The 27,733-nt window shown below is 41.5% G+C and overlaps 1 protein-coding gene across 2 annotated transcripts in view; it reads right to left on the bottom strand.

The window, feature by feature from the left end:
- The window catches only part of map3k3 (mitogen-activated protein kinase kinase kinase 3), a 136,275-nt gene that overhangs the window by 40,631 nt on the left and 67,911 nt on the right, over positions 1-27,733 (bottom strand). For both annotated transcript variants that reach the window (XM_041173353.1, XM_041173354.1), the window contains exons 8-12: positions 26,691-26,824; positions 16,103-16,176; positions 15,128-15,195; positions 11,680-11,772; positions 8,695-8,886 (exon numbers count right to left, since the gene is read on the bottom strand). In XM_041173353.1, the coding sequence (XP_041029287.1) occupies positions 8,695-8,886; positions 11,680-11,772; positions 15,128-15,195; positions 16,103-16,176; positions 26,691-26,824 (561 nt within the window). The remainder of the gene's footprint in view (positions 1-8,694; positions 8,887-11,679; positions 11,773-15,127; positions 15,196-16,102; positions 16,177-26,690; positions 26,825-27,733) is intronic.

Genomic DNA, 27,733 nt, shown 5'->3' with positions numbered 1-27,733 from the left:
ATTAATTTTAATTTAGGTGGCCCAACTGACTAATTCATTGAATCTTTCTTCAGGTTTTTTTGTTGCATTTAGTTACATTTGGTTTTGATATTGAGGTCAATATCATAAGCTACAAACAGGTGCCAATCACTGACTGTTGCATATCCCCATTCCAGAGCCCCCACAAATACAGTATGACACCTTTCATCAGTACTCCCTTTCTTAAGTTCTTATTCAACTCTAAATTATAACTAGATTTCTGTAGCTTTTAGTTTAACTACAAGTACTTCAGGTCTTTCAAACCTTTCTGAAAGTCCAAACAATACTGCATTGTGCTCCACTAGGATGGCTAAGGCACAGGTCCTAGTTTCACATAAGTGCCACTCTTCGTGTATGAGTCTAGACAGTGGAATGGTGACAGACAGAGCATCAAATTTCCCAATCTGTTCACACCTGATATAATCCCAGTATTAGTGAACAGCAATCCGGAGATATTATCAAGCTCCCCCGAGCTGATTTCTAGCACAGGAGCAGCGAGATCATTGACAGCATCTCTACTGCCTCTAATCCAACTGAGATCAGTTAATCAACAAAGACTGAGATCAAGCTGGAGACTTTCTGGTCAACAAAAGTCTTTAAAAGGGTAGTGCCTTCATAATTTCCATGACACCTTGTGTGCAGGTGGAAGATCAGAGGAATCCCAGTCATTAGGACACTCATTGGCAGGCGTACAGCTATTTGGTAAAATCTGATGTAGGAAAAAGTAGGAAAGTACTTTTACAGTACTTTCAGTTCCTCCAAATACTGCATAGCATACAAGCATGTGAGAGTTAGATGTTTTAATGATGTTGTAAAATGCAATGGCTTGTAATACAGACTCTATCCTTGAGTCACAACAAACCGGTGTCAGGAAAGAGAAAATGCTGACCGGATTGATAAGTGACTTTCCATTCCATCCACAATATCCAACCAGGGTGGGTCTGTTCTTCTGGCCCCGCTAGTCATATATAATGAAGGAACTGATAATGCCAGCAGGTACTGGGCTGACAACTTGGTGCACTACGCTGTGTAATTATTTTCCTGTGCACTGACTCTAACAGATGAGGAATGTGCTGGGAGGTCAGGAGTCACTTCCGGGTCTTAGCAAATCTATACAATGGAAGAGTCAGCTGCTCCCTGTAGCCAGTTATATCAGATTCAATAAATTTCTACCATACACAGGCACACAGTATATTTGAACTAAAGTAGTAGAAATATTTTCAAAAATAACCATGGATTTCCCCGCTACGCCCTTCAATTTCCACCCTTCTCTCCTTAAACTATGGATTCCAGGAAATGGTACGCTTACATAGATATTAGTGAGCTTTCAATGAAGGGCCTTAAAGTCCCTTATTTATGTGCAAGCTTTGAAGGCTGGGCTGGATATTATTCCTCCTTATACCTACACAAACTACTAGAATGGGGTGGTGTGCAGGAGCAGGAATCCTGCTGTCTTCCCCTTTTTGAACCAAAGGTGTCAAGAAAAACAGCAAAACCCCAACTGGGATCAACTAATTCAACAGAAGCCAAAATTGGGACTTTTCAGGTCTACAGGGCACAGCCTTGAATAAACTTACTAAGTGTTAAAACATTTCAAAAGGTTCCAACCCTCCTCGCCGTCCCTGAATTTTTCTCCATCTCCAAACTCCCATCCTCCCACCCAAACACAAATCCACATATGGATCAAACAAAAATCTTTAAAAGGGGCATTGCCTTTGTGATTTTTGTGGCATGTGTGTGTAGGGCAGATAAGAAAAATGAATACTTAGTGAAATCTCAAATCCAGAATGGCCCGAGAGAGAATACTTCAATATGATTGTGAACATAGTCTTGACTGGCCTCCCGCATTCGACCCTCTATTTACGCTTTGTAATCTCAAATCCTACAACCTTGCAAGATATCTGCATTCCTTAATTCAGGACTTTTGAGCATGCCTGATTTTAATTGTTCCACTACTGGTGGCTGGCCTTCAGTTGCCTAGGGTCTAAGCTCTGGAATTACCCCCCTAAACCTCTCCACCTTTCTTTGCTCCTTAAGGACACTCCTTAAAACCTACCTCTTTGACCAAAATTTTGGTCATCTACCAAAGGATGCAGGAGAGGTAGGCCATTTAGCCAATCGAGTCTGCTCCACCATTCAATGGTTGATCTGATAAAACTCAACTCCACTTTCCTGTCTTCTCCCCATAACCCTTGATTCCCTTACTGATTAAAAATGTCTTCCTCAGCCTAGAATATACTTAACAACTCAGCCTCTACAGCCCTCTGCGGTAAAGAATACCACAGACTGACTACCCTCAGAAGAAATTCCTACTCATCTGTCTTAAATGGGTGACCTCTTAATCTGAGATTATACCCTCTTGTCCTAGATTCTCCACAAGAGGAAACAACCTCTCAGCATCTACCCTGTTCAAGCCCCGTAAGAATCTTATATGTTTCAATAAGGTCGCCTCTCATTCTTCTAAACTCCAATGAGTACAGGCCCAAAGTACTCAACCTCTCCTCATAAGAAAATCCCTCCATACCCAGGATCAACCTAGTGAACCTTCTCTGGATTGCCTCCAATGCCAGTATATCTTTCCTTAGATAAGGGGACCAAAACTGTTCACAGTATTCTAGGTGTCGTCTAAATAGTGCCTTGTATAGTTTTAGCAAGACTTCCCTATTTTTATACCTCATTCCCTTTGAAATAAAGGCCAATAACATTGTATTTGCTTTCCCTATTACCTGAACTTGTATGCTAACTTTTTGTGATTCATGCACAAGGACCCCCAAATCCTTCTGTGCTGCAGCTTTCTGCAGTCTTTCTCCATTTAAATAATATTCAGCTCCTCTATTCTTCCTACCAAAGTGCATAACCTCACATTTTCCCACATTATATTCACTCTGCCAAGTTTTTGCCCATTCACTTAACCTGTCTATATCCTTCTGTAGATCCTTATGACATCCTCACCACTTGCCTTCCCACCTATTTTTGTGTCTTCTGCAAATTTGGCGATAGTACATTCACTTCCCTCATCCAAATCATTAATATATATTATAATTAATTGTGGCCCCAGCACTGGGCCCTGTAGCGCTCCACTACTTACAGGCTGCCATTCTGAAAATGCCCCCTTATCCCAACTCTGTCTTCTATTAGTTAGCCAATCTCCTATCCATGTTAATATACTACCCCCAACATCATGGGCTCTTATCTTATTAAGCGGCATCTTATGTGCTGCACCTTATTGAACACCTTTTGGGAATCCAAATACATTACATCTACTGGTTGCCCTTTATCTATACTGCTTGCTACCTACTGAAAGAACTCTAATACATTTGTCAAGCATGGTTTCCCCTTTATGAAGCCATGCTGACTTTGCTTGATTATTTATGCATTTCTAAATGCTCCGCTATTACATCCTTTATAATAGATTCTAACATTTTCCCAATGACGGATGTTAAGCTAACTGGTCTATAGTTACTTGTTTTTTGTCTCCCTCCCTTTCTGAATAAGGGTGTTACATTGGCAGTTGTCCAGTTCTCTGGGACTTTTCCAGAATCTAAGGATTCTTGGAAAGTTACCACCAGTGGATCCACTATCTCTGTAGCTACTTCCTTTAATATCCTAGGATGCAAATCATCAGGTCCACGGGACCTATGGGCCTTTAGCCCCCTTAGTTTCCCTAGTACTTTTTCTCTAGTGATAGTTATTGTATTTATTTCCTCCTCCCTTTTGCCCCTTGATTGTTTAGTTATTTTGGAATGCTATTAGTGTCTTATACCATGAAGACTGACGCAAAGTATTTGTTTAACTCCTCTGCCATTTCCTGGTTCCCCATTATTTCCTCAGCCTCATTCTCTAAGGGGCCTATGTTCACTTTGGCCTCTCTCTTCCTTTTTATATATTTAAAGAAGCTCTTACTGTCTGTTTTTATATTACTTGCTAGTTTACTCTCAAAGTTTACTTTCTCCCCTTTTTTTTGGTTATCTTTTGTTGGTTTTTAAAAACTTTCCCAATCCTTTGGCTTACTACTAATCTTTGCCACATTGTATGCTTTTTCTTTCAATTTAATATTATGCTTAACTTCCTTGGTTAACCATGGTTGGTTTATCCCCTTCCTATGATCCTCCTTCCTCATTGGGATATATCTTTGCTGTGAGTCATGAACTATTTGCTTAAATGTCTGCCACTGTTCATCAACCGTCTTTTCTGCTAAACTCCTTTCCACTCCAGCCAACTCTGCCCTCATTCCTTTCTAATTATGCTTATTTAAGTTTAGCACAATTGTTTCCGGCCCAAGTGGCAACCTCTGCCAATTTGATTTTCCCAACCTACATGAAGATTAAAGTCATCCATAATGTACTGCCTTTTTTTTGCATGCCCTCATTATCTCCTGATTTATTCTCTGTCCTACAGTGTAACTACTGTTAGGGGGCCTATAGACTACTCCCAATAGTGTCTTCTTCCCCTCGTTATTTCTTACCTCCACCCATATGGATTCTACATTTTCCGATCAAAGATCATTTCTTGCTATCACTCTGATCCGGAGTGAACACATCTGTTGTAAGTGGTTGCAGCTCGAGGAACTTTGGATCCTAGTTGAGGAGCTGGAGTCTGAGCTACAGACATTATGCCACATCGGGGAGGGGGAAAGTTACCTGGGCACTTTGCGCCAGGAGGTGGTAACTCCCCTCTGAAATGGCCTAGCAAGCCACTCAGTTCAAGGGCAATTAGGGATGGGTGGCAAATGCTGCCCTTTCCTGCATCCCAGGAAATAGAAGAAACAAATTGGTAAAGGTGGTCTAGAGAGTATTGTAGAATGCTTTCACAGCAGTTTCCTGGAGCAATGGTTGTAGAAAAGTATGGATAAAGCTATTTTAGATCTAATATTGTGTAATAAGGCAGGGGTAATCAGTAATCCCATAGTAAAAGATTCACTGGGTAATAGTGATCATTATACAACTGAATTCCATATTAACTTTGAAAGTGACATATGCTAATTGAAAAAAAAATCTTAAAATTTAAACAAAGCTAATTGGAAAGATATGAAAGGAGAGCTGGCTAAAGTTGATTTGGAAAATAGACTAAAGGTATAGCGATAAATAAACAGTTAATAAACAGTAAATAAGCATTTAAACACAAACAACTCAAAATGTTTAACAAAAATGCATCCGTTGAAAAACAAAATCTCAGCAAGAAAGATCCATCCATGAATTACTAAGGGGGTTAAGGATAGTATTAGATTAAAACAAGAGGCTTATAATATTGCAAGAAAAAAAAACAATAAGCCTGAAGATTAGGAGTGTTTAGAAACCAAAAAAGGGAAAAAATAGAATGAGGGTAAACTAGCCAGGAATGTAAAAACAGATTAAGATATTTTATAGGTATATAAAGAAGAGTGCAGCTAAAGTAAACATTGGTCCCTTAGAGACAGACACAGGAGAAATTATTATGGGGAATAAGGCAATAGCAGAGGCATTGAAAACATTTTTATGTCTGTCATCACAGCAGACACAAGTTGCATGCCAGAAATAGAGGGTAAACCAGGGGCTAAAAACAGTGAGGGGATTAAAGTAATTAATATCAACAGAGAAAAAGCATTAGAAAACTTAATGGGCAAAAATTTAACATATCCCCAGGACCTCTTGGCCTACATCCTAGGGTTCTAAAAGAGATAGCTGCTGAGACAGTGGATGATTTTCCAAATCCAACTTCTGGGTATGATTTTCCAAAATTCGAGGTTCTGGGACAGCAGATTCGAAGTTAGCAAATGTAACACTGCTATTCGAAAAGGCAGGAGGGACAAAACAGGACACAATAGGCCAGTCACCTTGAAATCAGTCATCGGGAAAATGCTGCAATCTATTATTAAGCAAGTCTTAACAATGCATTTAGAAAGCCATATAACGTTCAGACAAAATCAACGAAAGAAAAATAGCGTTTGACAATTTTTGAGGATATTAGATAAAGGGGACTCAGTAGATGTTGTATTCTTGGATTTCCAAAAGGCATTAGATAAGGTGCCACACAAATTGTTTATAGGCAAGGTAGGTGCTCATGGAGATGGGAGTAATATATCAGCATGGAAAGAGAATTAGTTAACGTACAGGAAGCAAAGGGTAGGCATATATGGAGCATTTTCAAGTTGGCAGGCAGTGAATAGTGGAGTGCCTCAGCTATTTAAATCCTTTATCAACTTAGATGAAGAGACAGAGTAATGCATCTAAGTTTGCTGTCGATACAAACTAAGTGGGAATGTAAGCGGTGGGGAGGACACAGAGGCTGCAAAGTGAGAGAGACAGTTTAAGTGAGTGGGTAACAAGGTGGTAGATGGAGTTTAATGAGAGGAAACGAGAGATTTTGGTCGTAAGAATTAAAAAGGGAAAATATTTTATAAAAGGCACGAAACTTGTAAATGTTGAGGTTCAGATGAAACGGGTCTACTCATAAAAGGAGCACAAAGTTAGCATACAGGTACAACAAGCAATTAGGAAAGCAACTTTCATGTTGGCCTTTATTAAGGATCTTGCTACAATTGTATACAGCCACATCTAGAATCTGTATGCAGTTTTGGTCTCTGTATTTAAGGAAGGATATACTTGCATTGGAGGCAGTACAACAAAGGTTCACTGGATTGGTTCCTGGGACGAGAGGCTGAGTAAATTGGTTCTATACTCTCTGGAGTTTAGAAGAATGAGAGGTGATCTCATTGAAGCATACAAGATTATGAAGGGGCTTGAAAAGGTAGAGGGGAAACTGGTACTCATGGGCACTATCTCAGAATAAGGGAATGATCATTTAGGACTGAAACTAGGAGAAATTTCTTCAAGGCGTTTGAATCTTTGGAACTCTCTACTTCAGAGACTTGGATGCTCTAAAGTTTAATATATTTAAGGCCGAGTTAAACAGATATTTAGACTCTCAGGGAATGAAGGCACTTGGGGAATTGGCAGGAAAGTGGAGTTGAAACCCAAGATTAGCTATTATTACATTCAATGATGGAGCAGGTGGATGGACCATATGGTCCAAACCTGCTACTATTTCTTATAACATATCTTACAGACTGTCTCTGCAGTAGGTGGTGAGTGAACCAAAGGGGTAAAACCTACTTGACCCGGTCCTCACCAACCTACGCCTGTCCATTATGGTATTGGTAGAGATGACCACTGCACAGTACCTGAAGTCACATCTTTACACTTAGGATATCATGGTGTGTGGCACTACCACCAGGCTAAATTGGATAAATGCAGAACAAATCCCCAGTTCAAAACTGGGCATCCACGAAGCATTGTGGGCCATCAGCAGCAGAATTATATACAAGCACAATCTGTAACGTCAAGGCTTGGCATATCCTTCACCCATTATCAAGATGGGGGATCAACATTGGTTCAATCAGGAGTGCAGGAGAGCATGCTAGGAGGAGCACCAGGCATACCTACAAGTTAGGTGTCAACACAGGACTACATACATGCAGCATAAATAACATGCGATAGACAGAAAAGGAATTCTACAACCAACAGATCAGAACAAAGCTCTGCATTCCTGTCACATCCAATCCTGGATGGTGGTGCACAATTAAACAACTAAGCAAAGGAGAGGTTTAATGAAGTTCCCCAATCTATCTTAGCCAACTTGCGCATCGTACCTTCGTCATTTTCTTTGTTAAGATTTAGGACCCTAGTCCTCAACTGTGAAGAGGACTTGTAAGTGACTTCAGGAAGACAAATGGATTAATAGATTGGGCAGATAAATGTCAAATTAAATTTAATATGGAGGACAAACAACTAGGAAATACACCCTAAATGGTAAAACTAAATGGAGTGGAGGAATGCAGATTCATAGGGATTCACATACACAAATCTTAAAAGGTGGAAGGTAAAATTGCTAAAGCTTTAAAGTAAAAAAAACTATATTTTGTTTCATAGGCAGGATCATATAATGCAATGATTGACAAAGGTACACTGTGTCCAATTTTGAATGTTCCTCTTTTGGAAGGCTGTCAACACCATGAACAGGGTGAAGAAGAGACTTCACCAGATATCAAGGATAAAGAGCTTTGGTTACGAGGACAGACTGCAGACAATGAGGTTCTTCTGAATCAGAACAAGGATGATTACGGGGAGAACTGTTAATATCCAAAATTATGAAGGGTCATAAGATAAGTAGGGAAAAATCCATGTGAATGGCTAGGTACGAGAGAGCACAGGTTTGTCAATAAAAAATATGAAGTGAGATGTCAAAGAACTTTTTTATGCTAAGAGTTGTTGGAACATGGAATGTCTGTCCAGAAACAGTGGTGATATTAAACACATAATAGCTTTTAAAACAAGTGGATAAATGATAGAAACATAAAACTTGAAAAGGTATGGCGAATAGGATGAAGTGGACAGTTCTTTCAGAAGGTCAGCACAGGCACAAAGGCCTCTTCCAATGTTGTAAAACTTGTTGATTCTATTCCGTTTCCAGCTTCTGCTCACCTTTTATGGAAAGAAATATTTTGACATGCATTAAACCCACCCTTCACAAGCCCTGCTATGTCCCATGCCATTGCCTTAACGCAGCTGAGAGTGCTTTGTTTGAAATGAAGCACCCAATGAAAATATGGAAGATGAATCAGACTTGATTGCACTCAGTGGTGTCGATGTACTTACAAAAGGTTCAAAATTCTATAGTGTAAAATAAAAGGCGACCTACATTTAGTGGAAACATTCCTCTCTTGCACCGAGAGCGTGTTTTCGATGTCCCCGCTGCGGATTCTCCCCCTGCTGTCCATGTACTGAGCAGCCAAACCCATGTTCTCCCCGTTTGTACTCAGCGACCTGCTGGAGGGAACGAGAGTGAACAGGTTCCCTTGCTGTCGGCGAATTCTTGGGAAGGTTCTCCGTCCTAAAGAATAAAACAAACAATTATCAATGCAGCTGCTAATGTGAAGACTTTACTTTTCTAAAGCTAACAGCAGGCAAGAATTACGCCAAGCTTCAGCTGCATGTGTCTTGGGAGTGCTCTGATCACAGACTGAGCTTCTGTCTTTTTTATTCCCCGTCGTTAATTCTCTCCACACTTGAATCTTTATTGTTTCCACGTGAGCCAGTGCTCCCCAGAACCTTAAACAAAAACAAAAATGCTGGAAAAACTCAGCAGGTCTGACAGCATCTGTAAAGAGAAAGACAAAGTTAACGTTTAGAGTCTGTATGACTTTTCTTCAGAGCTCTGAAGTCATAAGGACTCAAAACGTTAATTCTGTCTTTCTCTCCATGCTGTCAGACCTGAGTTTTTCCAGCATATTTTGTTTTTGTTTCAGATTTCCAGCATCCACAGGATTTTGTCTTTATCTCCCCAGAATCTCGTTCAAGTGACCATTATTCTCATCTGAGTGAGTGTTGGCAGGCTATTCACCCAAATGGGCCATCACAGCTAATCCTGATCCTCTCCTCCATTCTGTGCCTCCGAGTGCTGATTTTTCAGCAGTGTTACAGGATAACGATTGGAAGCAGGAACTCTGGTCAGCTGTAGTAACTGAACTGCTGCCTCAGCTGCAATCTCCAAACTCAGTATAAGCCAGTAATCAAAGCTCAGATACCCCCGAATTGTGTGGCACAGTTACTTACTGGACAAACCTCCTAATACTGTACCTTCAGGTCAGCAGTGGTATGGCTAAAATTGGCCTCAACAGCTTTTGGTCATGGAGCAAATAGTTAGGTTCTAGTTTAAGAACACTGTCCATTAACTCCACGCTTGATCCTTTGTAAATATGGCAGAAATTGCACAGTTGCACTTCCAAATGCAAAAGAGCAATGGTAAATTTGGTATGTTAAGCTACGCAGAAGGTACAGCTAGCAAATGACCAACATGATTCAGCCCCCTACCACAAACAGGGCTGCAGTGGCTGATCTCAGTCAGGGAGGCAGTGGTGCTGCTACAACTGGTTTTACCTTGGTGACAGGGGGGAAGGTGCAGTACCACTCCTGACTGTTAAATCTGTGAAACTTACTGAAAGCGTCTGTGTGATTGGGAACCCACATTCAATGTCAAGCTGTATGCATCAAGAAAACGGTGAGGTAATAGAAGAGAAGTCAAAGAAAGGCTTGCATTTATGTAGCACTTTTCATGATCTCAGGATTTCCTAGTGCTTTGCAGCCAATGAAGTGCTTCTGAAGTGTTGTCACTGTTGTTAAATAGGAAATACAGCAGTCAATGTGCAAACAAGTCCCACAATGGCAGCAATATGAATATGACCAGATAATCTGTTTTTATAATGTTGTTTAAGGAACAGGACACTTGGAAGAGCTCTTCTGCTCACCTTCAAGATCGTGCAATGGGATCTTTTACATTCACCGGAGGGGGCAGATGGGGTCTCAGTTTGATATTTCATCTAAACGATGGCACCTCCGACAGTGTAGCACTGGAATGTCAGCCTTAATTTTTGTGCTCAAGTCTTTTGAGTGGGATTTGAACCCACCTTCTGACCCAGAGTGCTACCAACTGATCCACAGCTGAATAGAAGGGCTGAACAGACACATGAAAACATATTCTAGCACAAACCAGGAGTGAGGAGGGGCAAGAACAGAGAGCTGAAGTAATCAAGTACTACGTTTTTGTTTCCTCTTTCCCCTCTAAAATCTCCCTATGGGCATCCCAACCAGAAGGGTAGCTACTCCCTTGGGCCATTATTACATGCAAATAGCCTAAGTTACTCTCCTTCCCTCCAGAGGGAGGCTTAGTCTCTGGGTGGCACCTAGCTACAGCTCAGTAAGTGGGGAAATCACAAATGGTAGTTTAATATTACTATTTGCAATGCCAGCAAATCATGGGCTGTAACTATGACATTGCCAGTCACCTCCTGCCCCCCTTCTTCTGAGCATCATTCTGTGCCACTTGTCCCAATGGAGCTTAGATTTGGATCCAAGGAAAATTGAATGAACAGATGGTGCTGAGATTTCATACTCATCTGATTCCAGGCAGTCAAAATTCAAGCTTTAGCCAGATTAAAAGCCAGTTGTTGTAGCAATCAGATTATGCATCAGCGACAAAAAACCTCAATTCTAGGATTTTAACATTTGTATTTGAACATTTATAGATGAACCTTTGGTCCACTCTATCTTACCACAATCCCCTTTTCATCAGAACTGGATGGAGGTTCACTGAACCAATATGTTAACTTTGTTTTGTTCTCCATCCTGCTGAATGTTCCCATTCATTTCCTATTTCTAGTTCTGCATTTTGCTAGTGGTATGGTACTTATTGTGGGAAGACCTAGAAGGCAGGCAAGATGTATAGTTTACTCATTAGCCTATCCTATGATTGTAGGACTGCCAGTCACCATTAGGAATGAGATTACTTGATGTTTTCCTGAACCAAATAGAAAAGTACAGCTGGAAGGGATGCTCCATCTGCACTGGTACAACCCAGCAGCAACTTACCTCATCTTGAGCAGCAAGATGTAAGGAGGGAACCCAAAAATTTGGGAGGAAATATAGAAACTTTATTGGTCCCATCGTGTTAAATCTGAACATACAGGGGCTGCTGCAGTTAGACTCTGACAGAGCTATTGTGCTTGCAGCTTGTTATAAAACGGTTCAGTTTCATGCATTTGGATTCGGTGGCACACCTTCGTTAAAGCTGTCCTTCACCCACTGTCCCAGTGACATCTCCTCTGTGTGCACCTCGCTTTATACTCACCATCACCATAATCCTTCTGGTGGACAGACATATGGAACTGTCGGGGATAAGTTCCCCCTTTTCCAGCCTTATCATAGACATGGTTCTCACGATCTGAAAAAGAAAGAAACATGAGAAGAGACTTAGCAAAATTTGAAGCCAAATCTCTTCAAAGTCCAGTCACAATTATTTTCATGTATTGTTATGGGTACATACAGAATATATGCAGGGCCCCAATGACTGCACTTGAATGCAGTATTAAGGCCCCTCCCCATTTGTCCATTTTCTCCCACCTTATCATGACTCTTGCTGCATGGTTCCTTGTAGATAGGTCCTTCAGTATCTCATAGAAGCACTCTACAAAGTGAGGCTATCAGCAGTGGAGAACATTGCACTCAACCTTACACAGCTAAGCCCAATCCTGTGTGCTGCAATCTTACTTGCATGGTCTTTTGATAAATGCATCTCACTCAATGGGTCTGATAATACATCACCCTAACCTTTCTGACCCCTTGCGAGTAAATCCATAAATTGGAAGGCTCACTGTTTTTGTACTCATTCACAGGATGTGGGCTTCGTTGGCTGGGCCAGCATTTATTGCCCGTCCCTAGTTGTCCTTGAGAAGGGGCTGGTGAGCTGCCTTCTTGAACCGCTGCAGTCCATGTGGTGTAGGTACACCCACGGTGCTGTTAGGAAGGGAGTTCCAGGATTTTGACCCAGCAACAGTGAAGGAACGGTGATATATTTCCAAATCAAGATGGTGAGTTACTTGAAGGGGAACTTCCAGGTGGTGGTGTTCCCATCTATCTGCTGCCCTTGTTCTTCTAGATAGTAATGGTCGTGGGTTTGGAAGGTGCTGTCGAAGGAGCCTTGGTGAATTCCTGCAGTGCGTCTTGTAGATGGCACACACTGCTGCCACTGTGCGTTGGTGGTGGAGGGAGTGAATATTTGTGGATGTGGTGCCAATCAAGCAGGCTGCTTTGTTCTGGACGGTGTCGAGCTTCTTGAGTATTGTGGGAGCTGCATTCATCCAGGCAAGTTGGGAGTATTCCATCACACTCCTGACTTTGCCTTGTAGATGGTAGACAGACTTTGAGGAGTCAGATGAGTTACTCGTCGCATGATTCCAAGCCTCTGACCTGCTCTTGTAGCCACAATATTTATATGGCTAGTCCAGTTCAATTTCTGGTCAATGGTAATTCCCAGAAAGTTGATAGTGGAGGATTAAGTGTTGGTAATGCCACTGAATGTCAAGGGCGATGGTTGGGTTCTCTCTTGTTGGAGATGGTCATTGCCTGACACTTGTGTGGTGCAAATGTTACTTGCCACTTGTCAGCCCAAGCCTGGATATTGTTCAGGTCTTGCTGCATTTGGACATGGACTGCTTCAGTGTCTGAGGAGTCACGAATGGTGCTGAATGTTGTTCAATTATCAGTGAACATCCCCACTTCTGACCTTATGATGGAAGGAAGATCATTGATGAAGCAGCTGAAGGTGGTTGGGCCGAGGACACTATCCCGAGGAATGCCTGAGGTGATGTCCTAGAGCTGAGATGACTGATCTCCAACAACCATAACCATCTTCCTTTGACTCCAACTAGTGAAGAGTGTTCCCCGATTCTCATTGATTCCAGTTTTGCTAGGGCTCCTTAATGCCACACTCTGTCAAATGCTACTTTTATTGTCAAGGGCAGTCACTATCACCTCACCTCATGAGTTCAGTTCTTTCGTCCATGTTTGAACCAAGGCTGTAATGAGGTCAGGGGCCGAGTGGCCCTGATGGAACCCAAATTGGCATCATTGCGCAGGTTATTGCTAAGCAAGTGCTGCTTGAAAGCACTGTTGATGATCCCTTCCATTACTTTACAGATAGAGAGTGGGGTGGTAACTGGCCAGTTTGGATTTGTCCTGCTTTTTCTGTACAGGACATGCCTGGGCAATTTTCCACATAGCTGGGTAGATGCCAGTGTTGTTGCTGCACTGGAACAGCTTGGCTAGGGGTGCAGCAAGTTCTGGAGCACAAGCCTTCAGTACTGTTGCCAGAATACAGTCAGGCCCCATGGCCTTTGCGGTATCCAGTGCCTTCAGCCGTTTCTTGAAATCATGTGGAGTGAATCTAATTGGCTGAAGACTGGCATCTGTGACGCTGGGGACCTCCGGACGAGGCTGAGATGCATCAACCACTCAGCACTTCTGGCTGGAGACTGTAGAGACTGTTTGTCTCCTTTGTGGATTTCCCTGTAAGGCAGGGCCTGTAGTCAAATCTGTAACTAATGCAGAGCCATAGTGAAGTTTGTGCACTCTTTAGTTTGGCTGGGTAGAATTTGTGCATGTCCTTGATTTGCAATTTGCTGCCTATCAGCCATGGTAGACTTTTGGCACCAAAAGGCACTAAAAACCTCTTCAGACCAGTGTCAGTTTAGCCATTCAATGTCAGTGACTATTCAGCATCAAATGAAGTCTAGTTCTTATCACAATGTTGTGAACAGCTGTGTTATACATGCTAGGAAATGGAAAACTATCCAGGATCGAGCACTCCCAGTCCAGATGTAGGGCAAAGTTTCCTCAACACTTCACCAGCAAGCATTTCTCAAAGGATACAGCATAGGTTAGATGTAGGATGAATCCATGCTTTTATTACCTCTAGACTTGACTATTCCAATGCACTCCTGGCCAGGCTCCCATATACTAACCTCTGTAAACTTGAGGTCATCCAAAATTCTGCTGCCTATGTCCTTCACACACCAAGTCCCATTCACCCGGACTTCATGCTTGCTGATTTACATTGGCTCTACATCAGACAGTTAAAAAACACCTCAATTTTAAAATTCTCACACTTGTTTTCAAATCTCTCCGTACTCTCCTACAACCCTCAGAGATATCAGTGCTCATCTAATTCTGGCCCCTTGAGCATCACCAATTTTAATCATACCTTCAACTGCCAAGGCCCCAAGCTCTGGAATTCCCTCCCTAAACTCCTCCACCCCTCTTTCCTCCTTTAAGACGGTCTTTAAAACTCTCTCTTTGACCAAGCTTTTGGACAACTGACCCTTCATCATCTTGCGGGGCTTATTGTTAATTTTTCCTCTATAACCTTAAGGGCATTTTGTTATGTTAAAGGCTTTATATATTTTTTTTGCTGCTGTACTCCTCTCTGCACTCTGCCAAAGTCTCTTAACGTCTTTAAAAGGACAGACAACTACTTGCACATTACTCCCAATGTGACTTCCTTGTCCAATAACAGCCACATTTGTGACTATGTTGCAGTAGGTTCAAACCAAGATCTCAGAAGTGAAAAGGACATTGTAAAAATGCATGATGCTAACCACAAGCAACTTTCACTTAATCTGTTCCACTCTAGCTACAGTGGAATCTTTTGAAGAGACAATGAAAAACAATGAAAAAAATGTTGTATACTTTTACTGTAAAATCAAAAAGCAGCAAATTCATGAGATGACTTTCAAACCTACCCAGGTACAGCTGTCTGTTGTCAGGGTAGCTCTGCGCTCTGGACATACGAGACTTCCGATATGATGGACTGGAAATTTAAAAAGAAATGTTAGCAATATCAGCCACATGCAGTGGCTGACCTCTGATCTGTGCTGTTGCTCAATCTAATACTGATGTCAATGCAAAATCCTTGCTGGCTTTTGCTTGAAAGCAGAACTAGGCAAGTTTGGTTTGCAAGTTGTGGCCATGAGTGAGAGCCCTGGAGATGCAATATATGGCACTCGCTTTTGCTGTACTGCCATTGACCAACATTGCTATCCACTGAGACAGACAAATGTAAGGTGGCATGGATTGTGGTCATGGTCAAACTCACAGTTGGGACTGCCCAGTCAGCCTGCTGGTTGGCATTAATCAGAAGAGACAACTCCTAGTGTTACTAAGTTGCAGAATTGAAAAATTTTGCTTATGGAAAAAGTATGAGAGTTGTCATTTTTGAACTGCTCACAGAAAGGTTCTCGGAATACATAAGCAGCACAGAAAACTTATGACACAGAAGCCGCCATCAGGCTGCATCTTTGCCAGCTCTTGCTCCGTAGCCTTGTTTCCATCCTTATTTTCTCTGTTAGTTTTTTCTTCCCTTGATTCTCGCTAGAATAAAGTTCAGTGGCACTTATTGGTTTCTGACACTTTGCTCAAATATCAGGGAACCTAAACAGTGATCGTCAGGAGGGTATTTCAACATGGGAGCAAGCCGGGGGGGGGGGAGGAGAGGGGGTCAAGAATTACAGCTGGGTCCAAACCTCAGAACTTACCAACAGTGATTAGAAGGGGAAATGCTGGCTGATTTTCCCTTTCCTAATTCAGAATGCTGAGATCACCTGCAATGTCTCCATTCCACCCCCACCAATGCAGCACATTATTTGGAAGTCACTTTCAATAACACGACTCATTATTTCAAAGGCTTACGAAATTAGATAAAGAGTGCTCACACTCACCTGTCTGCTCTCCTATCTAAGGACTGGCAGCTGCCCGACATGGAGTTCTCAGTACTGCTCTGGGGTTCATAGATCTAAAGGGAATGTCACATTGCCATTAGTTTAATTTTTCTCCAACTACTATATAAATTCTGCTTAAAATTTAAATTCCAGTTTCATCTCCACTGATAGCAGTGGCACATGTAGGGAAATCCAACAAGATATGCCAGGGTTAAAATTGTTTGGGAGATTTGTTAGACAAGGGTCTGTTGGCTTTTTGGCAACAATGATTAAAATGAAGACCAAAACTTGAAAGGCCAGGGTGGTAATTCAAGCCCACGTTTAACAAGAATTCCTGCATTGATACTATAACAACATGAGACATCCTCAGTAATAAATTTTCTGAATGATCTATTTTGCAGACAAATTATAAGCTAGTATTTAAGGCTCCAAAACCTTAAGGCTGAAAAATTTGAGAGATAAACCTCAATATTAGATGCATTAATCAGCATAGCTGATGTGTGATACTATGAAACTTATCAATAAGCTACCAAGGGGCTAAAGTTCGTTTTATAAATAAAGGTTTAAAAAAGCAGATTTTCAGAGGACGCAGCAAAAGCTACATTTCCTTTGGATCGTTTAGATGTTTGGGTAAAATTGGCACCATTACTCCCATTCTTCCAGGCCTTCAGACTAAGGCAAGGGAGGCTCAGAAACAGACTCACCGAGAAAAACAGAACAATTTAGAAAGCAAGAGATAAAAAAAGTTAAATACTGAAAATATTCAGCAAGTCTGCAGCAGCTGTGGACTGTGAAACAGGATTAACATTTCAGGTTGATAATCTTTAGTCAGAAATGGAGAAAGTTAGGAATGTATCAGTTTTCAGAAAAGTAAGAGACAGGGGAAGGGAAAAGGAGAGGAAAAACAACTGCAAAGGTCTCTGATAGGGTGGAAGGCAGGAGAGATTTCATGACAAAAGGGAGGATGGTGCAAAGTAAAAGGGGATGGTAATGGGACAAATAAAGAAACAAAACACGAGTCTAGAGCTGGTGATGGGAAAAACTGAACCATAAACATTATTACGATCATTTGGTGTACTCTAGATCTGTTTCTAGACCATCTTCAAAATTGTGCCATTTGGTTTATATTGCCTATTCTTCCTGCCTTAAATGCATCATTTCATTCTTCTCCGCATTAAAATAATTTGTCGCATGACTGTATATTTCATTGTCTATGTCTTCTGGAAGTCTGCAGTCATGTTCACATTTTAATACATTTGAGTTTTGCAACATCTGTAAACATTAAAATTATGCCTTATATATCCAAGTCCAGGTCATTAATGCATATCAAAAGCAGCAGTGGTCCATTACAATCCTGAGGAAAACCAATGTATAATTCCCTCCAGTCATCGCTGCTCTCTGCTTTCACTCCATTCGCCAATTTTATATGCCCTGCCACTGCCTTTTTAATCCCATGGACTTTAACTTTGTGAACTAGTCTATGCTGCGATACTTTATGGAACACCTTTTGAAAGTTCATACACAAAATCAAACATACTATCTTCATCAATCCTCTCCATTATTTCCATTATTTCAAAGAACTCGAACACAATTTGCTTTGAATAAATTCATGCCGATTCCCATTTATGAATCCATATTTTTCCAAGCAAAAATTAATTTTGTCTCAAATTACTGTTTTTAGAAGTTCTCCCACCATTGATGTTGGGCCAACTGGTCTGTAGTTGGCAGGTTTATTCCTCTCCCCTTTTTTGACAGTGTGCAAAAAAATTACAATCCTCCGATCCTTTGGCTCTGCTCCCACATTCAAGGAGGATTGGAAAATTGTGACCAGTGCCTCTGCAATCTCCCTTTTACTTCCCTCAACAACCCAGCATCGCAGTTGGACAGGCTGACTTTTCTACTTTTGAGTGCTACCAATCTTTTAAGTATCTCCACTTTATTTTTATCCTCTTCCTTAACTATGACATTAGTAGCATCAATCCTTTAGTGAAGATTTGTGCAGGGTACTTATTTAGTGCCCTGCATTCAACCATGCCTTCTGCTCCAAAGATCTCATTTTTGATCCCAAAACAACCCCACCCTTCCTCTGACTATCCTTTTCTATTTATATATTTACAAAAGGCTTTTAGGTTCCCTTTTACGCATCCACTAATTGGTTCTCACTCACTTTACCCCTCATTTCCTCTTTCAGTCCTTCTCTTTACTTTCAGTTGGGTTCACTACTACGGGGTTTCTCCACCAGAGATCTGCAATTTGATCCTTTAATAGTTGCCCACGTTATTTCTCCCATCAGTAGTCTCCTATGTTCCTGTGTGTATTGAGAGGATTGGAATAGTCTCAGACAGAAAGATTGCACATGCATAGGTTCTCACTTTTTGTAATGTGTCGGATGAGTTTCTCTGCGTATCATTGGCTTCTACGGGTTTATCTCAGTAAGAAATATGAAGTGCAAGGAAAGATTCTCCTGGCCTGCGGCAAAGCTGTAATAATCAGGGTGCAGCATGATTCTATCCTTTGATGTCTTCAGCCTGTGTTCATAGCTCAAGGTGTTTTCACAGTTTCCTCAAACCGAGTTTTATATTCACAACCACATGCTTTTCTGACAGATGGATAGGCCTAGTCTGGATGCTTGTCTCCTTTCAGTTGATATCACTACTTTGAAGGGGTACGGAGGAGGAAAGGGGAGATGGGCTGCCTTTATCACTAAAGAATTTATGGTGATGAGGCAATATGTGTAAAGTCACTCAGGACCTGTTTATTTCTCCATTTCTCTCATATCCCATTCGCCATTACAGCTGTGATTAATTCGAATCACTGGCTTTCACCACTGTGTTGGGGTTCTGTACCAAGTGTTTTGTTTTGGAACTAGATGATGCCCACCTGGAATTTTAGCCCAGTCTGATTGCATACATCAACAGCAGAATATAATTTGTGCACAATTATTAGTCTATGAATCCCTGAAACCCTCCAGGTTACTAAGACATTAAACTACCAAGCATAAAATGTAAAAGGACAAGCAACATTCGTTTTCTGAGCAAATGGCTAGGGAATGTTCAGTGCTGAAGCAGTAATGAAATCTACAAGTACCGTTGATGAATAGTTTATAATCCCATCCTACAGAGATGGCTACAGCAAACCAAAACACACACAATTGCTGAGGAGTTGATAATGCCGTATGCCAATGAAATTGTAAGGGGAACGTTTGGAACGCAGAAGGCCAAGGAACTGGAAGAAAGTACCAATGTTGACTGACAGATTGATTTAATGTCAGAAGAGATAATTTTATAGCACAATGATTGTGAATGACTTTGCTAAACAACTTGATGAATCCATGGGCATTCTAAAATATCCTATTTACTTGCCCGTCATCAGTACTTTTGGAATACGGAAATAAGAGTAAACTCATTGTTTTACAAAGAGCTCAAGGCAATATTTCTGAAGAGTTGGATGATTTCATGATGTTAGGAAAAAATCAGCTGGACCAACTACTACTGGGCTCTGCATCAATGAGGCTGCAGCTATCACAGGAAGGAATTCTGGTGTTGAGCAAAAATAAAAGCTGCTCTACCTTGTGCTATTTGAAGACATTTTACACAAGAAGCACTTGCTGTGTAAGATACTGAACCAGAACTTCACTATGTTCTCAACAGAGTAGCAATACTAGCTAATTTAATTAAATCCAAAGCAACAACTTAAGGTGTTCTGCTGCACCTTGAGGGGAACTGGATGCCAAGCACAATTCTGTGCCTTTGCACACAGGTGGATTGGCTAGCTTGAGGCAGGATGTTTGCCTATATATTTAATTTCAGGGACGAAGCACATACCTTAGCCGATTAAAAAACCTGAACTTGCCGAGGTACTAAGTGACGACATGTAGCTGGCTAAGCTGGTTTACCTCGCAGATATAGTCAATGAAACGAATACATTGAATAAAACTATGCAAGATATGAAAACTCTTTGCCCAGTATGAAGAATTCACACATTCAAAAGGAAACAGCAAGTCTGAAAGGTTCTTGTCTGGGGATACCAAGCTCCTACACTCTTCCATTCAAGAAAAAAGAATGTGACCTAATCAAACCACAACTGGGAGTGCATCTTTCAAATCTACACAATAAATTTAATACATTTTTCCCCCCCAGAACTCACAACGGAACAACCAATATACGCCTGTGGGCTACGAACCCACTTAGTGAGAATACTAAAGCTAAACTGCCACCCTCTGTCTCAAAGCTATTTGAAGAGTTCAATGGGATTTCATCAGACAGCTCCCTCAGAACCACGTTCAGTGAAATATTGCTGGAAACATTCTAGTGTGAATGCTCCAGTGACTGTATTTGTTTAAAATAGGGACAAAACTTAAAATATATTCCCATTTTTCCATTGCCTTGACAGTTCATTATTATAGTCTGCAACTCATTGAATCTGAAAAAATTCCTCTCTGCAGTATATTTTCCTCTCGCTCCAACTTCCCTTAGCTTTACTAAAATGATGCTTGGTGTTTAGTTCTGATGAGGGGTTACAACTAAAACATTAACGTGTTTTCTTTACAGATGATGATTGCTCCAAGTTTACAATAGCATTTAAACTAATTGCTTCACTCTTGTTCGGCATGTGCAACAGAAAAGGACTCTCCAGGTTAGTTTATCACAGCAGTTGGCAATGTAGTACACCCTCAGTAATGCACAAGATATCCCATGGTGCTACTGGAAGAGTACTCCTAGCACCCGACTCAATAACCTTCCCTCAACAATGCCACCAAACAAAATAAATCTGATTTGCTGCGTCTGGGATTTTGCAGAGTGTAGGTTGGCAACCAAATGGAGGGACAGTATAAAATAAAGGATACTATTCCAAAGGGTGTGCAGGAGCTGAGACCATAAGACCATAAGACATAGGAGCAGAAATTAGGCCATTCAGCCCATCGAGTCTGTTCCGCCATTCAATCATGGCTGATAAGGTTCTCAACTCCATTCTCCCAACTTCTCCTCGTAATCTTTGATCCCCTTACCAATCAAGAACCTATCTATCTCCGTCTTAAATACACTCAATGACCTGGCCTCCACTGCCTTCTGTGGCAATGAATTCCATAGATTCACCACTCTCTGGCTAAAGAAGTTTCTCCTCATCTCTGTTCTAAAAGGTCTTCCCTTTACTCTGAGGCTGTGCCCTCGGGTCTGTTCTCTCTTACTAATGGAAACACATCCACTCTATCCAGGCCTTTCAGTATTCTGTAAGTTTCAATCAGATCCCCCCTCATCCTTCTAAACTCCATCGAGTATAGACCCAGAGGCCTTAAACATTCCTCATATGTTAAGCCTTTCATTCCTGGGATCATTCTCATGGACCTCCTCTGGACCCTCTCCAGGGCCAGCACATTCTTCCTGAGATACGAGGCCCAAAATTGCTCACAATATTCTAAATGTGGTCTGACCAGAGCCTTATAAAGCCTCAGCAGCACATCCCTGCTTTTATATTCTAGTCTTCTCAAAATAAATGCCAACATTGCATTTGCCTTCCTAACTACCGACTCAACCTGCAAGTTAACCTTAAGAGAATCCTGGACTAGGACTCCCACGTCCTTTTGCACTCCTGATTTCTGAATTATCTCCCCATTTAGAAAATAGTCTATGCCTCTATTCTTCCTACCAAAGTGCATGACCTCACACTTCCCCACGTTGTATTCCATCTGCCACTTCTTTGCCCATTCTCCTAACCTGTCCAAATCCTTCTGCAGCCTCCCTGGCTCCTCACCTGGGTGTATATGCACATAAGTAAAGGTAGCAGGACAGATAGAGTGAGCTGTTTCTAAAGCGTGCAGTATTCTAGGCTTCATTAATAGGGGCATAGAGTATAAGAGCAGGGAGGTTATATAAGACACTGGTTAGATCTCAGTTTGAGTATTGTGTACAGTTCTGGGCATCACACCAAAGGAAGGATTTGAGCGCATTGGAGAAAGGTTTACGAGAATGGTTCCAGGGACGAGACACTTCAGTTATGAGGAAAGACTGGAGAAGTTGGGACTGATTTCCTTGGAGAGGAGAAGGCTAAGAGAAGACTTGATAATAGTTTCCAAAATCATGAGGAATCGGGACAGAGTAGATAGGTAGAAACTGTTCCCGCTTGTAAACAGATCAAAAACCAGAGGGCACAGTGTTTTGCAAAAAAAGCAAATGCGAGGTGAGAAAATACTTTTCACACAGAGCATAGTTAGGGTTTGGAATGCACGCCTGAAAGTGTGATGGAGGCAGGTTCGAATGAGGCATTCAAGTGGGCATTGGATGATTTTTTTATTCAATCATGGGATTAGGGCATTGCTAGCTAGGCCTGCATTTATTGCTCATCCTCAATTGCCCTTATTCAGAGGGCATTTAAGAGTCAGCCACATTGCTGAGAGTCTGGAGCCACATGTAGGCCAGACCAGGTAAGGACAGCAGATTTCCTTCCCTAAAGTGGGAAGAGGGGAGTGAGGGGGAAAGAGGGGTTAGGGAAAAAAGGGAAGAAGGGAGGAGGGGAAAGAGTGGTGGTGGTGGTGGTGGAAGAAGGGAAGGGAGCCAGATGGGTTTTTATGACAATGGTTTCGTGTTCATCAGACTTTTAATTCCAGGATATCCTGAAGATGTGATAAGCCTATATTAGTGCAGGTTGGTAGTCTCAATTTCACTGAAATGTAACACTGAGCACTATAAATCAATGTCATGTGATGGAAAAAGCCCCCCCGCCCCATTCGCACCGACCCCCTCCCTGCCACTGTACCATGGGAGGAACAATCTGCTGGATAACACATTAAAGCTCTATCTGCCCTAGTGTCCTGGCCAATATTTATCCCTCGACCAACATCAGTGAAACAGATAGTCGTATTACTGTTTATGGGATCTTGCTGTGCACAAATTGGCTGCTGCATTTTCTTCATTACAACAACAATGTAAAATTAGTTCAAATGTGCTTCTTTGACTTTAAAGTGCTTTGGAACATCTTGAGGCTGTGAAATGCACATTATAAATGCAAGATCTATCCTTAAATAAAAGGGGATTAGTGGGATTTTGGGAGCAGGTCCAAGCAGACTAAATGATTTATGTAGGAAGAGAGAAAGAAAATTGTGTGTATGTGCTGAATGAAGGGGAGGTGCTGTCCCACTGTCAATGAGGTAATTGACAGAGGATGAGTCACCAAGGTCTGCTCTGGCACATCCACATCTACACCACAGGCACAGGCCTGGGGACAGGTGGTCTGTCTGCCTGAGCTCTCAATTATGGGTTACAGAAGGAAATTAAGAGAAGGGAATATATTTGCAAAACTTCAGGATTGAACTCTGTGGAATTGCAAGTGTCTAATGTCAGACAGAGGCCCAGCTGGAATGATTCACTCACTCAGTAGTGTGAAAGCAAGTCCTGAACACTCCTGGCCGCTGTTCAAGAGGCATCAGAAGCTGCTCTTTCACTGGTCCAGTCTTCAAGGAACACTTCTCCCTCATGTTTTAATGTATAGTACGACTGATCTCCGTAGAAACCTGCTGCAAGCAGGACACAACATACTCCACACAGTCTGTGACTGGCCAGTGTGCACTGACATGAAGTACTGTCATCACGGTATCAGCTCGCCGTGCAACTGCTTGCTGCCACTTTGTCATTACAGGGCATCACACTGAAGTCGCCACAGTGCATTTACTGGGAGAGGTAGGTGCACCCAACCAGAGTTGACAACCTTATGTAGGAGATTGGTCCATAAGTTAGAAAAGGCATGAAAATGTTTGATCCAAAAACAAAATGCTGGAAAAACTCAGCAGGTCTAACAGCATCTGTGGAGAGAGAAACAGAGTTAACGTTGAGTCCGTATGACTCTTCTTCAGAGCTATAGAGAAATAAAAATGTGATGAAATTTATACTGTTTAATGGGGGTGGAGCAGGTGAAGCTGGATAAAAGGCCAGCGATAGGTGGGGGCAAAGGAGAGATTGCCAAAGATGTCATGAACAAAAGGACAAAGTGGTGTTAACGATAATGGTACTGGCTAAAGGAGGTGCTGATGGCGGCATTAAGGTCAGAAAGCAGAATGTGATAACAGCAGGACAAAGGTAAGCACTCTGGAAAGAATAACATAAACAAGTGACAGATGACCCTTGTGGGGGTGGGGGGAGGGGAGGGGACAATGGTAGGAAAAAACGATTGAAAGTAGGATAAAAGGTGGGGGTAAAACAATGAATAAACATGAGAATAAATAAAAGGATAAAAAATGAAAACGAATATTGAATAATGAATAAAATGAAGATCCCTATTATCACATTCTACTTTCTGACCTCAATGCCACCATCAGCACCTCCTTTAGCCAGTACCACTCCATTAACACCCCTTTGTCTTTTTGTTCATGACATCATTGGCAATCTCTCCTTTGCCCCCACCTATCGCTGGCCTTCGTCTACTCTACCCCCCCTTAAACAGTATAAATTCCATCACATTTTTGCTTCTCTTTAGTTCTGAAGAAGAATCACACGGACTCAAAACGTTAACTCTGTCTTTCTCCCCGCAGATGCTGTTAGGCCTGCTGAGTTTTTCCAGCATTTTCTGTTTTGTTTCAGATTTCCAGCATCTGCACTATTTTACTTTTACATTAAAGAAAATGTTGATAGTTAGCGAGGCACCTGGATGCATCAAGTGAGACAGAGGCTTGAAAGTGACTTCAAATCCATAGAAATATGGTTAACTCTTAACCAGAAATGGCACAGCAATCCACTACAGATAGCACTGTGGGTATACCTACACCACATGGACTGCAGCAGTTTAAGAAGGCAGCTCACCACCATCTTCTCAAGGGCAGCTGAAGATGGGCAATAAATGTAGGCCTTGCCAGTTACAATCACATCTCAAGAATGAATAGTAAGGAAAAAAGGCTGGGTCCCCTGTTGTAGAGTATCTTGCAAATGGTCATGAAGTTCCAATTGATGCTATTTTAATACAACTGCTCTCTATCTTCTTGTGAATCAGGCCGTGTTGGAGTGACAGGAATTGGGATGTCCCAAGAATCAGTTTTAACACATCATGCTTTAGATCAATGATTTGGAGGTGGCATAGAAATAAAACTGTCAAAATCTACCAATGGCACCAAGATTGGGGGAGGAGGGTGCAAACAATCTGTTGCTGTGCAATCCACATAGGTTGGAAAATTGGGTTAAGAAATAGGAAACTAGATGTAATGACAGCGAGTGAAAAGTTATGAATGAGATTTGGAATGAAAAGGATAAATAAATATTTGCATTCATAAAAGTGTCTTTCAAGACCACTGGACCACAAAGTGCTTTCCAGTCAATATAGTGCTTCTGAAGTGTAGTCACTGTTGTAATGTAGGAAATGCAGCAAACTCTCACAAACAGCAGTGACAATGAACAGAGAATTTTTTGTGATGTCAATTGAGGGATGTGTTGTCCAGGACACGGAGAATAAATGTTTTAAACTATACGTTAAATGGCATTAAGTCAACAGGGTTCAATAGAAGAAAAGGATTGAGGTTGGTAAAATAATTGAAAATTATCTGCAATGTGCAGCTGTGGGCCACCTGTCTGATATCTGCTTATAAAGGAGAATCCAACAACAATTGCATATCTAAAGGAATGAGTTTCAACAGTTTAAATTATTCCCTGTGCCAAAGAGATTGACTGGCATTGTATTCACCAATTATGATGAGGTTAAATGTTACTAATGCTGTTAATTATGAGCCCAATACTCTGCAACAAGTTCAGTGGACATTTAATGTGCAAATCCAGCAGATTCTTAAAGATAAGAGGGAAGTAAGGGTGAGATGCTGTTTGTGTACAGCAAACTTAGAGCGCATAAATTAATCAGCAATTGGCCGATGGTACATTCATAATGAACTGCATCATTAACTCACCAACATCTTTCCAGAAAGACTTGGCTTATTATTTTTACAGGTGATGACAATTTGAACCCAGGAAACAGTTTATCCTGGAATCATGAGGGAAATAAGGGGGCATGGGATGGAGTTCACGATCGGGCAGGTAACATACTGGCTGAGAATGACAGCAGTGAAGGTTGGAGATCAAACCTAGAACATGCCTCGTTTATTAGGCTCAGTGTCATCCCACACTACCCAACCCCTTGATTTACGTCTGCAGTGACTTATTTGTACAGATGTGGCCTCCAGAGCCATACCCTCCACCAGACGACTACTTCTGATCTGAGAGATCAGGCTTTGTCTTGGCGCTAACACACTGACAGATAAATTTGGTTTAAGAAAATGAGAAGAGACAACTCGACTCAGCTTGACAAAATCCATTGGTGTGGTCAAAAAATGTACAGCTAGAAATTGTGACAAGATAGTCTGGAAGAGTTGCCAATACTCTTCTCCATCCTCTGGTCATGGGTATGTACATCAAAACTTCAATTCAACTCAAACATCTAAATGGGCTGGCAGTTCAGTGCTGGATAATGTAAACACAGCTGGTATCCCTGGATGCAAATGCTCCAAAGTAGCCTCTTCAAAGGTGTATAGACAGAAACTTTGCTGTTACTTCCTTATTTAAAATCCTAATTTTTGTTTTGTACATTTTTGGGAACATTACCGAGCAAAATCTTTACTCACACATTGTTCCATGTTCTCAGGGATGAATTCCCCTTCACTGTGAATGCTGGTGTAGGATCCTTGGCGAGCAATTCGCTGTTGTCGCTCTGGTACATATCCTGGGGGTGGTGAGCTTCGACCTGTGTTCTGAGAACCTGCACAAAGAACAATTTTACTGAGCAGTGCAGAAATCTACTTTTTAAATATATTACATACAGTCAAATGCTTGTGCAAAACCAACTTGTATCTTATGTAGCATCTTTAACATAAAAAAGTCTCAAGCCATTTCACAGAGCGTTAAAAAGCAAAATTTAACAGTCACTTAAGCAGATATAAGGGAAAATGACCAAATGATTGGCTGAAAAGGTAAGCTTTTAGAAGTGTCTTAAAGGAGGAAAGAGTGTTAGAGAAGTTTAGGGGGGGGATTCCAGAGCCTAGGACCTTTGCAACTAATGCATGGTTGCAGAGATCAGGAGACCAGAATTAAAGGAGCGCAAATATCTCAGGCGGTGGTGCAGCCGGAGGAGATTATAGAGGCAGGGAAGGACAAAGCTGTGGAGGGATTTGGAAACAAGGATGAGAATTTTAAAATCACAGCACTTCTTAATCCTGAATCAATATAGGTCAGCAACACAGGGGTGATGGACAAGCAGGAGTTTGTGCAAGTTTGGAAACAGGCAGCAGTGTTTTGAACAAGCTCAAGTTAATGGAGGGTAATAAGCAATGCCATAGTTGTGATCAAAACCTTGTTTACGCATCAAATATGACGCCAAAGTTGCAAACAGTCTGGTTCAACTGGTATTTACAGATAGAGTATTAAGGTGCAATGCAAACTAAAATGTTCACAAATGCTTTGTGCAATGCCTGTATTACTCCACACAGTACTGTGCTAGGCCTACTATAATGACCACAGTTCACATACCAATGTGCACAATACATACCAACTGTGCATTCACAGCATAATCAAGAATGAGGGGAAAGTGGAGCATCTCCCTGCATCAGTACTGCCTGAATGGTACAAGTGAAGCAGTTCTACTTACTGTACCTTACGCTTGCTATTTGCA

This window comes from Carcharodon carcharias, chromosome 23 (assembly GCF_017639515.1).
Source record: "Carcharodon carcharias isolate sCarCar2 chromosome 23, sCarCar2.pri, whole genome shotgun sequence".
Taxonomy (NCBI): Eukaryota; Metazoa; Chordata; class Chondrichthyes; order Lamniformes; family Lamnidae; genus Carcharodon; species Carcharodon carcharias.
This window is presented reverse-complemented; position numbering and strand designations above follow the sequence as displayed.